Source organism: Xyrauchen texanus, chromosome 13, assembly GCF_025860055.1.
Source record: "Xyrauchen texanus isolate HMW12.3.18 chromosome 13, RBS_HiC_50CHRs, whole genome shotgun sequence".
Taxonomy (NCBI): domain Eukaryota; kingdom Metazoa; phylum Chordata; class Actinopteri; order Cypriniformes; family Catostomidae; genus Xyrauchen; species Xyrauchen texanus.
The window spans coordinates 32,901,750-32,914,595 of record NC_068288.1 but is presented as its reverse complement, the minus strand read 5'-3'; the positions used below and the strand labels follow the sequence as shown (position 1 = coordinate 32,914,595).

The 12,846-nt window shown below is 36.2% G+C and overlaps 1 protein-coding gene across 4 annotated transcripts in view; it reads right to left on the bottom strand.

Moving 5' to 3' along the window:
- Positions 1-570: 570 nt before the first annotated feature.
- The window catches only part of LOC127653591 (beta-1,4 N-acetylgalactosaminyltransferase 1-like), a 29,380-nt gene continuing 17,104 nt past the window's right edge, over positions 571-12,846 (bottom strand). For 3 of the 4 annotated variants that reach the window (XM_052140314.1, XM_052140317.1, XM_052140318.1), the window contains 3 exons: positions 12,663-12,803; positions 3,645-3,882; positions 571-2,774 (listed from right to left, as the gene is read on the bottom strand). In XM_052140314.1, coding sequence (XP_051996274.1) covers positions 2,560-2,774; positions 3,645-3,882; positions 12,663-12,803 — 594 coding nt within the window. In that variant the 3' untranslated portion in view covers positions 571-2,559. The remainder of the gene's footprint in view (positions 2,775-3,644; positions 3,883-12,662; positions 12,804-12,846) is intronic. The other variant, XM_052140315.1, reaches the window with a different exon arrangement.

Below are 12,846 nucleotides of genomic sequence, written 5' to 3'. Positions count from 1 at the left end.
ACAGTCAAAAAGCACCCAGGGGAGGCACGGCTGTCATCCATTAGAGGGTGGAGGAGTGGCCGAGGACCAAGCTACGGCGTATCGGAGAACCAGCGAGTAAATGTTTTTCCCCTCTCTCGCCCACTGCTTCTCTGTGTTTGCCTTTCCCTCTCTCTTTTTTTAACATTTTGTTTTTTTAATTTGGCACAACCGCCGTTACAGCGTAGGTGCTAAATTTTTAAACAAAATGTTTCCCTCCTCTTGTCCCCTCCCTCATCCAGGTAGACGGGGATGACCTGCCGGCATACGGGGCAGAAGTCACGCCCCTCCCCAGGGAAAGGGGGGGGGGGGGTGTATGTCATGCCAGGGGCTCCCTGGCCTGAGAGAACGAAGGAGGAATGTAGCAGGGAGAATCAGGCTAATCAGCCCTTGAGAGGAATAAAGGCTGACCGAAGACCGCAGTGCGACAGAGAGAGAGATTTACGGCCAGCTGTCTGACACCTGTGTGTGTGTTTTTGGTTACATATATTAAAATTATAGTTTAAATATTATTTATATTGTCAAGCCGGTTAGCGTCTCCTCCTTTCCATTAAACCCTTTACAAATATATTATTAAAGGAAATAATTAGATTTTCCCTATATGTGATGGATAGTGTAATAAAAAGTGTTGATTTTAGTTAGCAAGTGATCAGATGCCATTCTGTACAGCAAAAGGTCCATTGACTGGACTCTTTTTAAAACTGCCTTTAACTGAAAAACCCAGCTCAAAAAAACAAAAAAGCCTTTATAGTGTGTCATTGGACTTTAATTTGATATCAACTCATTATGTGCGACCTCAACTAAATCTGGTGGCTTTGGAAAAGACTCCTAAAAAATAGGAGGATTGGATATTGACTTCATATTGCTGAACCCCAGACAACTCTGCTATTGAAACCAGGCTGCATGCATCAGTATTGTGGGTTGGTAAGGGCTGCAATCAAACGATATTGAGGAAAAATAAACATTAAGTGAGTCATACCAGGACAGTTATTAAGCCTTTGGTAATTCACTCTTTAGAACTAAAACATATCAAACTCAGATTGCAAAATTTTTTGGTGTGTATGAGAGAGAGCAAGAGAGAGAGAGAGAGAGAGAGAGAGAGAATGTGATATGTTGAATTGTCTGTGGTTTAATATCAATCTGGTATTGATATCAGTCTCTTCCTTCTAGTGAAGCTGAGGGTCTGTTCTCTCCAATTTAAATTCCATTTGTTTTAGTGCAAACGTACAGAGAGATGAGCTGCATTTAAACAGCCACACATACAAATGTACAATTAATGCCAGTCAGGGAACTGAAGAAACATTCCACATGAATGTCCCAAAAAAGGTGTCCCTTTAAAATTAAAAAATGTTTCATGTTTCAAATCTTTTACCTCCACAGTCTTTTCTGTGTTCTTCAGTTTCAAAGAAAGTTTCTTCTGTAGTCCTTTCAGTGAATTGTGATATTTATACATGATTGTCTGAGGAGAAAATGATGGCTTGATTTACATGCATAATTTACAAATCTGTCTGATCTGTCTCTAAAGAGTTTCTTCTGAACAAAAAAAAAAAAAAAGCTAAAAGGAGACACAAAAACATGGTTCCCACTCTTTTCAAGGCACAAATTTCCAGGAAATTTTATAAAACATGAATAAAGAAATATTAAAAAAGAAACAAAAACATATCTTATCAATTGAATTTGTTTAAACTTGAATCAAATTAAAATATAATTAGTTTAATTAACTACATTTTTCAACATATTGCATTATATTTATCAGTGGTTTTTTTTATAAAATCGTCACAGCACAATCTGAAACAGCAATGAAGATACTTTGTCAAATGAATTGCTGCACAACAGAACATCCCATAAGTGAGCTATTGCTGTAACACATTATATTTTTTTAAATCAAGCTTTTATTTTGACATTTTTTAAGCAGTTTGCTACATGACCCAGTATGATTATTAAACACCAAAAAGCTTTGATTTCTTTAAAATAAATGTATGTCAGAGCGCTCTGCTCACCTGTCATCTACTACACACACACACACACACACAGAGCACGCATGGAGCTCATGATGAGGTGTTTTCAGTGGATGAGCGGCCGGCATCACACATTCATTTTAAAGCATGCAGCACATGCAGATTATATATTAATTTAATTAAATCACAGCCTTTTGCAGTTTAATAATCACACTTGGCCTATTGAGATTTTAATTAATTATGCATTCAAACCAAATATGCATTCAAACCAAGAATTTTCGTCCCAAATATGTCAAATTCTAAGACATTGGAAATTGCATATTACAGCAAATTTTGTGACTGGATTCAGTGATTTCATCGCAGATATCATAGGGTCCTACATGTGGAAACAGCGGTATAAGCAGACTTCAATAATTAAATTATTCCATTTTAACTTTCCCATACTCTCATGGGACTATGTACGTGTACATATGCACCACACCTCTAGTAACTTTACAGGTCCCTTTAGCTACTCATGGAAAAAGTGTTAATTTGAGGGAGAATGAGTGTAAAGTAATGGATAGAGGATACAGTCAATGTATGTTCAGTTGTGTGTTAAACACTGGAAATGATTTTTAAAGTACAAGAGGCCACTTTTGGTGTGCGTCGCATCAGATGAAGCGGGGGGGTAACGGAACTTCTCGTACATTTTGTCGCTTTCCAACTTGCCCCACGGGAACTTGATCTTAGTGGCGTGGTTCACAATGACATCATCACATGATCCTACATGCAGGAAGCCAAGCCCATCAATGAAAAACTCTAAACAAAATAATATAATATAAGGAAATTAGTTTTACATTAACCATAGTGTACTTTTTATTTGTGTGCGTGCGTTTGTAATTGCATAATTCTACAATTCACTTTAAGGGTGCACTCAGTAATATTTGTGTTTATGTTGTGCTGAAGCCTGTGTATACCATCATGCAAAAACAGTAGTTTTCAGTCACCAAAAATGCAGTTTTAGCAATGCGCCAAGATTACTATATTTTGTGAGTGAAAGCGTCCATATGTTTGTCTGGTTATATGATCATCATTAAACACATGAAAAATACATTGTAATGTACATGTATATGCAAAATATACTTCAAACCTTTTTCAAAAATACAATTCTATTATTTATTTCTGTTTAAAGCAATTATTTCAAATATTGTTTATTTCTGTTTAGCAATAAGCTGAGTGCAGAATATTTTTTTGTATATCTTATATCATACAAAATATCCATGTGACTCCAGAATAGGCTTTCCTCCAGAAAGTTTCCATAATAATAATAATAATTTTACAATATAGAATTAATAATATGAATATCATTAACAAAATTAATTAAAATAATATATAAATAAATAATTGAATATATTTAAATTTATAAATATACTTTAAAACTAAAAATATAAAAGCAGTTACTGTTAGAAGTGTTATTAGTTCCTAATGCATTTAACACCACATAACACAGCTGCACAAAAGTGCATGCCAGCCAATGTTAAAATTATTATTAAAATCCTCAAAAAATGTAATGTATATGTAATGAGAAAGATCAGAAATAAATTCATATAGTTTCATAAGTTTCATTTAAAATAAATAAATCAACATTCAGATGCCCACTTGAGTGTGCATCTTTCACTCCAAACTCACCCAGATGTGCAACACGGGCAAGCCGAGGGTCAAAGCCAACTTGCTGCACCTTGTCTGTCCTGGCAAGGAAGAAGTTGATGACTCCATCAGTGACCACGCAGTGAGGAAATCCCTCGATGATGTGGTGGAATCCATGCCGCATATGTAGACAGTCCCCATCTTCCTCTCCTGCTTCAACAGAGATTGTCTGCCTGTAGGTGGCAGTGTAGCCTGTTGCTTCACGTACTGCACCCCCGACCTAAATGGACAAAGCATCAGGAAAACAATAGCAATGCAAAGAAGATGAATGGAAGTGGATGCAACTCTTTTATAAAGACTATCACTTTCTATGTGAGAATATAGGAACCCCCCCATCACCCCCCATAGCATAAACCACCTACATTCCCCCACCCCCACCCCCCAATCTATTTTTGTCTCTGTCTCGTGGATGTGCTTCTTTCTCTCCAGGGCATGTATCAGGCACTGGTGGTTGCACACACAGAAGTCTCTTTCACTGGAAGGGTCACATAACTGACCCATTTCAGAGCCATAATCTGCCCCAGAGCTGCTGGCTAAGACAAACCATGACCAAATCAGTGAAATATTTTAAATTTTTCCATTATACTATACTTGATGCATATATAAATCAGCAGACAACAATAAATGATCCAGAGGCAAAGGAGTTGAATGCAAAGGAATAACTATTTTTTAATGAAAGTATTTGAGAATCAGTATTTTAAAATATTAAGGTCAATATTCAGTGAAGTAAGAAAATTATCAAAAGAGTTTAGATTTACAGTATCTCTCATGAATGTCAAGCGCAGAAAGCCACACCTAGAACAAATACACAACTTTTATCTCTTAGTCATTAAAACTAATTTTTTATCCACTCAACAGATTTAATATTAGAAAACTATAGTTTTGTTAAGTCCCTTAGAAAATCTTCATTTTGTGTAACACAATAATTTTGCCAACAATTGTTTACAGACAGATTGTTTCACTTTTAACTGATTATATTACAATTCCAGTGGGTCAGAAGTTTACACACAAGTTAACTGTGCCTTTAAGCAGCTTAGAATATTCCAGAAAATTATGTAAAGCATTTAGACAATTAACCAGTTAGCTTCTGCATATGAGGTGTAATGACTTGGAGGTGTACCTGTAGATGTATTTTAAGGCCTACCTTCAAACTCGGTGCCTCTTTGCTTGACATCATGTGAAAATCAGGCAAGACCTTGGAAAACAATTGTGGACCTCCACAAGTCTGGTTCATCCTTGGGAGGGAGCAATAGAGATTGCTAAGACATGTGACCAACTGGGCGGCAACGTCATCAGAACGCAAAGAATTATGGGTATGTTTGGCCCGTTTACATAGGCTGGCATCGCATAGCAGGCTAGTGGCATGAAAATAATAAAAAAATTAGCGTGAAAAACAGAATATAATCCTACAAAATGCAGCGGGCTAAAGAAAACATTGTCGGACCATACCGCCTAAAACTACATCCTAATGCAAAGACGAGATATGATGAGAAAATAAAGGGAATCAAAGGACTGGATTCTTACGAGCATAGTGACTGGTCAGGGGAGGTCAACCTGAAAAGGCTGTGTTGTGGTGCTTTTGCAGACAGCCTGAATGTTTGCAGACATGGTTGCTTGCGATAATCAGAACTGTCCTATACAGTGGTTCCATTTAGGTTGCGTGGGATTCAGCAGCGCACCAGCCAGAGAAGAGTTATGGCAATGCGATGCTTGCACATGTCTGTGACTTATCACCCACAACCTACCTCATACATTTCCAGTTATCTTTTCTATGGACTCTTTATAAATGTCTTCATCTAAATGTATTTACATGTTAAATATGTAAAGAAACTGAAATTAAGTTGGTTGTTACTACCATTTAAGTTATGTAATTGTGTATTGCAATCCAAACTGATTTTGCACAATTCTTCCTTAATACAGATAAAGGAGGCAGAATTTCATTCAGTCTTTGTGTATTTTATTTACAGAGATGGCTAAAAATCATTACATGTGAGAAGTGACATTACAAAATCTTTTGAAAAAAAAAAAATGATGTGAGCATGGTGTATAATTCTAACACGACGGCTTCACAACAATACTTGGACACATATTGGTCAAAGCACAGCACACAATCATAATTTTATCCAGCAAAGTCTTATCCTTCCCCTCACAAGGCACCACATATCCCAGGCCCAGTCAGGATCATACTCCAACATTTCATAGGCAGGTTTGCCTGCAAACACAGTCACCAAATAAATAGCTATGTAGCCTAGATGTACAACATTTAAAACTGATTAACGTTACGCTTTAGTACATACCATTTAGTTCTAACCATTTCATGCTAGTTAACGGTTAACATTGGCCTAACGTCAAATCTAATGGTCTGGTTAAATCAAACAAAACACGCCGGTTATTTGCCCACAACATAACATTTACAATTACTCTCTGTAATTTAACTTTGTGAAAATGCTTTGAACACACCATCATGTGTGGCGGAGTGTTATCGAAGGTAATCTTGGACCTCCTTACTGCTGCTATCCATGCCATTCGTCTCACTTTTTGTCACCTCTGAAACATGGCTTGTACTATTATTTTTCCACGCTGGAAAACGATAAAAGGATTTTCCGTTCTTAATCTTTATGCCACTTCTATCGTGAGAATGACTATTGCAGTTTATAACACAGCAGGTAGACGGCACCTTGAACACTGTGTTCTTCCCTCCATGCAATCAAGTCTGGCGCCTTCTGTTTGTGCTGCGGATTCCCAAAATGCTTTGCGTTCACCACTGGTAATACGTCACGATGACGTCACATTAGCAATCTCTATTTCTAAATGCCTGAAGGTACTACGTTCATCTTTACAAACAATATTATGCAAGTATAAATCCCATGGGACCACGTAACCATCATACCGCTCAGGAAGGAGACGCATTCGGTCTCCTAGAGATGAACGTAGGTTGGTGCATAAAGTGCAAATCATTCCCAGAAAAACAGCAAAGGATCTTGTGAAGATGCTGGAGGAAACAGGTAGACAAGTATCTATATCTATGTTAAAACAAGTCCTATATCAAGATAACCTGAAAAGCTGCTCAGCATGGAAGAAACCACTGCTCCAAAACTCCAGCTTGCAAGTGCACATGGGGACAAACATTTTGAGCAATATCCTTTGGTCTGATTATTTTTTTTTTTTTTATGTTTGGCCATAATGACCATTTGGAGGAAAAAAGGCGAGGCTTGCAAGCCAAAGAACACTATCCCAACCGTGAAGCATGGGGGTGGCAGCTTCATGTTGTGGGGGTGCTTTGCTGCAGGAGGGACTGATGCACTTCACAAAATAGATGGCATCATGAGGAAGGAAAATTATGTGAATATCTCAGGACATCAGCCAGGAAGTTAAAGCTCGGTCACAAATGGGTCTTCAAAATGGACAATGACCCCAAGCATACCTCCAAAGTTGTGGCAAAATGGCTTAAGGAAAACAAAGTCAAGGTATTGGAGTGGCCATCTCAAAGCCCTTACCACAATCCGATTTGTGGGCAGAACTGAAAAACGTGTACAAGCAAGGAGGCCTACAAACCTGACTCCATTACACCAGCTCTGTCTGGTGAATTGGGCCAAAATTCCAGCAAATGTTTGAGAGAAGCTTGTGGAAGGCTACAAAAAAGGTTTGACCCAAGTTAAACAATTTAAAGGCAATTCTACCAAATACTGACAAAGTGTATGTAAACTTCTGACCCACTGGGAATTTGATGAAAGATAGAAGCTGAAATAAATCATTCTCTTTAATATTATTCTCACATTTCACAGTCTTTTTTTGTTATTAAAATTTTGTATTGATTCCAACACAGACAAAAATAAATTTAACCACAAGATAATGCATTCAGAATCAACTTAATAAGATTTACAAGATCCTGTCTGCCAATCATCATGCTGGTTAGGACCCAGCTTTTTATGTATTTATCTCCCACATTCAGGACCCCTCCATCACCCAAAATACACAGTATGGGGTAAAATGAAAACGGAGTGTCCAGTACGTCACACACAATGTGATGAACCAAAATTCCTGAATCTTAGCACAACCCCAAAAAACATGGGTTGTGTCCCCGTCTTCTGACTGGCACTGCCAGCAGGTGGGTGAGTCTATTAGACCAAGCCTATACAATCGAGTGGGGGTCCAGTAGAACCGATGCAAAATCTTAAATTGCATCAGACGGACCCTTGCATCTCTAGATGCAGACCTGATGCTTTTTAGAATCCTAGCCCACACTCCCTCCTCCAATACAAGTTTAAATCTTTCTCCCATAATCTCTTGATAGAAGACAAAGCTCCTTCCCCCAGACTCTGAATTAACAGGGAGTAATACACAGATGCTTCATGACCTTTCCCATAAGCAGTAAGCACCATTTCCAGAGTATCTGCTGCTTTAGGGGGGTGTTCACTACTCCCAAAAATAGTACAGAGCAGATGGCACAGCTGTAAAATCCTAAAGAACTTGGATCTAGGAATCTAAAAATGTTGAACTTAATTATCAAATGATCTCAGTATTCCACTCTCATATTGGTCACCGAGTGTAGAAACCCTCCATCATTCCCTCCACCATTCCAAATAAAGGACTTTGCTACGCTATCAAATTGTTTGAAATAAGAGAGGGGGACATCTACAGGGAGAGATTGTAGCAGGTAGTTCAATTTTGGAATACAATTCATATTAATAACATTAACCTTCAAAATCATAGATAAATCTATCTGTCCACATCGATCGAAAACCTTTTTATTAAAGAGTCAAAATTAACTCAATAAAATACCCAAATACTTAATGCCCTGTTTGGGCCATTGAAAGGCACCAGGTTGAAAAGCCGTTACTGGGCAGAACGCAGTCAGAGCCAAAGCTTCGGATTTAGACCAATTAACCCAAAATTTTGAAAAGGAATTAATAATTCTGCGGTGGCAAGTCATAGATCTAGTAGGGTTGGAGACTAATAATAAAATATCATCTGTGTAAAGCAAAAGCTTATGTGCCACACCTCCCACCATCACCCCTGGAAATCATCCTCCTATTTTATTGCGGCTGCTAATGGTTCCAGGGCTAGACAGAACAATAGTTTGGAAAGAGGGCCATTTTCTGAACCATTTTCTGAACCATTTTCTGATGCCCCCCAACATATAAGCAATTACATTAATATAAACGTGCAATGACTAGTCGACTAATGGCTTAAATTAACGACTACTAGTAGAATAGGAAAATCTTTGGTCGGGGGCAGCCCTCCTTCTTAGAAATATTTACTATTACCAAAATTCCAGTGAGCATGTGTTATTCAACTAATACAATCCAGTTCGACATTTTTGATAATTTTGAGCTTTACAGACTTGGACAATTGTCTACTCTGTTTGAATTCCACAATCATTATTGCCTATACCTAAGAGAAGGAGAGTAGGACAATCTCACAAAGTTTGAAAATTAAAACCTGTTGAAAGAAATATTCTGGTTTCAGAACCGTTTGGTACAAGTTAAGCTCAGTCGACAACATTTGTGGCATAATGTTAATTACCAAATAAAAATTATTTGGACTTGCCCCTCTTTTTCTAAAAAAAATAAAAATCTGAGTTCCAGTGTGGTACTTACGATGAAGTGAGTGGGGGCCAATCCATTTACATTAAAATACTTACTGTTTTAAAAGTATAGCAATAAGATGTAAACAATAAGCATGTTAACATGATTTTAGTGTGACACAATCGCTAACTAACCTTTCTGACAAAGTTCCAATTTTGCTAATTTGTTGCCATGATTACATAATGCTGTAAATCCTAAAATGCTAAAATAGCTGTAAAAACTATTATTTACTGAATTAATATTCAATTTAACAGGCAAATTCATGTAAGTGCTTTTACACAATTTTAAGCTTCACATTTATGCCTTTAAACACTCTAAAATGTACCCCATTCACTCCCATTATATGTGCATCACTGTAACCTCAATTTTTTCTTTGTTTTTTTTTAAAAGAGAAGTGGGGATGAAATAATTTTTATGTGGAAATCAAAATCATGCAACAAATGCTTGAACTCGCAATATTCCTTTAACTCTGATGCAGCACTCTTAAAGAGCAAAACCCTGATAAAATATATTTTTCCAGCTTGAGGTGGTTTGCTGTCTTAGCTGATTTTTCAGCTTTTTGATGGGTAGCAATTTATAATAATGGTCTGTCATTAAAAGGTAACTATGCAGGAATTAATTCATGATTAATGTGTAGTACTACATTAACTATTTAGTTACTACTATAAACTAATATGGAAACATGATTAACCAATCAGTAAATAATAGGGACTGATGACTGAGGTAGTTCACTGTTAGTTAGTCATTAATTACTGAATTTAATTTTAATTTTCATTGTTGAGAGCTATCAACTAATTATGGCTAATTTAAAATAACTACTGATTAATTACTAATCAAAACATTAACATTTGTCTAAAATGTGAATGATTATGTTTTTATTGTGATCATGATCATGAAATGCTCCTTCAGAGAAACATGCGCCTCACATATGTTCTTTGCTGGAATTAATTTATGAACATAACAGCTCTCTAAATCATGGCTACAATATCTGGTAGAGTATCATAGTCAGCTTATATGTGCCCAACATGTGTATTCCTTGGGTATCTCTTCCGTTCATTACAAATTATTAACTTCGGCAGATTTGATATTGCTGGAGGTCTTTTTTAAATTATTTTGGTAACCCATAAATAATAAGTAAAGTGTTACCACATAAACATGAAGGAATTCCAAATTATTTTAAAGTGAGGGTCATGGTAACTCATTATTAATGATTGAATACACACTTGAATATACAAAGCATTTTAAATTTTATTTTTACATAACATTTTTTCATTAATTTTGTATTCATATACACTGTAGGTTAATATTACAAAAAGTGTTTAACTTTATGTGAAGTGCATTTTTTTTCTGAGTAACAATGGAGTGTCTGGTCCATCAAGCTTCTAATCCAATCAGGGTTCACCATATTCAATGCTCATGATGAAACTGAAAGAAGAGCGAGTGAGATTTTGCTCCGCCCTCCCATTGCTCTCCCTGCACACGGTAAAATTCAACATACATTCTGTTCTGTTCTTACGGAACATTCCTGTTTTCTCAGTTTTCTGTTGAGGTCTTGTGGAGATCAACACACTTAATTTTATTATTTTACTTTATGTTAAGAGATAAGACTTTTAAAAAATGTAGTAACCTTTAAAAATTAAAAGCATAATCCTGCTAAAGGTTTGTAGCCCATGCAATTATGTTCAAGTATTTCAATGATTCATAATTCAATTCCAGAATTTTTTTTTCATGTTTGTTAACCATCTGTTAGATTAAATGAATAAAATGTAGGAACAAACACTTAAGTATTAATTATTAACTGACAAGTAACACCTCAGTTACTATTAATGGTTTATAATGTGTTTTCTCTTTAGAATGATTGTCCAGATAACTTTTAACTCCCAAGGAAGGAAACAGTATGATCTCATTAATTAATAATGTGTTACCATGACCCTCACTTTAGAATAATGGTCCAGATCATGAGTAATTCCTTCATACTTATGTGGTAACAGTTGACTCATTACTTATGGGTTACTAGAATTATTTAAAAAAAGACCTTCATCAATATCAAAAATGCAGAATTTTATAATTTTTTAATGATCAGAAGAGATATCCCAAGGAATACACAGGTTAGGCATATACATCCCTATATTTCTGTAAGGTAAGCTGACTATGATCATGGCCGTAACCACATTTTTCTCCATAAATTTTTTAACAATAACAGGATGTCTAATGACTCCTCCAACACATGAGAGCAATTTAATTAGCTGAGGGTGAGGGAGCCTGTTGCAGTGGATATTGTGTGGAAGGGCAGCACTCTCTCAAATAAAGGTTTAACTGGCGACTGTGATTACTTCCATAGGTATAAGTTTCTCACCAAAGGAGGGACCTTGAGAAACACCTTGCTTCCTGTGCAATGGAAAACTGCTGGTATTCAGTCATTGCTGTGGACCTGATATACTCAACACTCCACTTCTCCCTGGACTAATTAATAATTTTTTCTAATGATTCCATTCTATTCTAATTCACTATTCCCAAGCATTTCTGGGATAACTTGCCAGAGATAGTGATAGGGGGACACAAGAGCAATCAGAGCTGTCATGGTAACTTCCTCTCTTCTCTCATTTTTTTAATTACTAGGAGTTTGAGAATACATGGTAATTGTGAACCAGGTTTTAAATCAATGAGAGCTTCAAGACATATAGCAATGAGTCTATTGCTTTGATTTTACCATTTTTTGTCTTGCCCTCTTGTCTTAACTTGATTGTGAAAATGATTGACTATATTTTGTACATTTAAATCAGTATTTAAAGGGTAGGTGAAATGTAATACTTTTGGAAAATTTGACGTATTCTGTGGTGTGATGCTGTACCCCATCAAAAACGTTTTATATATGAATTTGCTTATTTCGTTATAATTATTATACAAGCATATTTTAAGATCACATATTTATTGAGATTGCTTGTAATTTTTGTATTTTAAAAATTAATTCATCACATTGCAAAATCACAATTGTAAACTGCATTTGCTTACTTCTTTATAATTATTTTATGCATGTCGATTTTAAGACCACATTATTAATTAAGATGGATTAATTAATTTGTTATATCTAAAGACCATTTAAAATGAACTAGTGAAAGCAAAGAGGTGATTAAAATTGGTGAAAAAATGGTGAAAGAATTAGTGATCAGTTACAGGACATACACTATTCCACATACGTTAATATAGTTTTTAACCTAAAATCTTGATGATGACAAAAAAGTAAATGGACACGCAATGTGTCATCTACCCCATTTAACTGTATATACTGACAATATATTCAATCAACATGTTTTCCAGAGGCACAAATCTTTGCAATTTTGTGAACATTATTTTCAAGTAGTATTTTCTGAAAATGTGCCTATAACATTTCAGGGAAATGTCAGCTCCTCACCACGTCAAGTCTAGTTTTCTCTAGCACATCCACCAGCTTCTCCAGCTTTGTGTTGGCAGTAAAGATAAAGTCATCGTCCACCCAAAGCACATACTTGGTGGTGACTTGTGACACGGCTAGATTACGACCAGCAAACCAGCCCTGAGACACAGACAGGTGTACAGAATCAGATTCCATCATACTG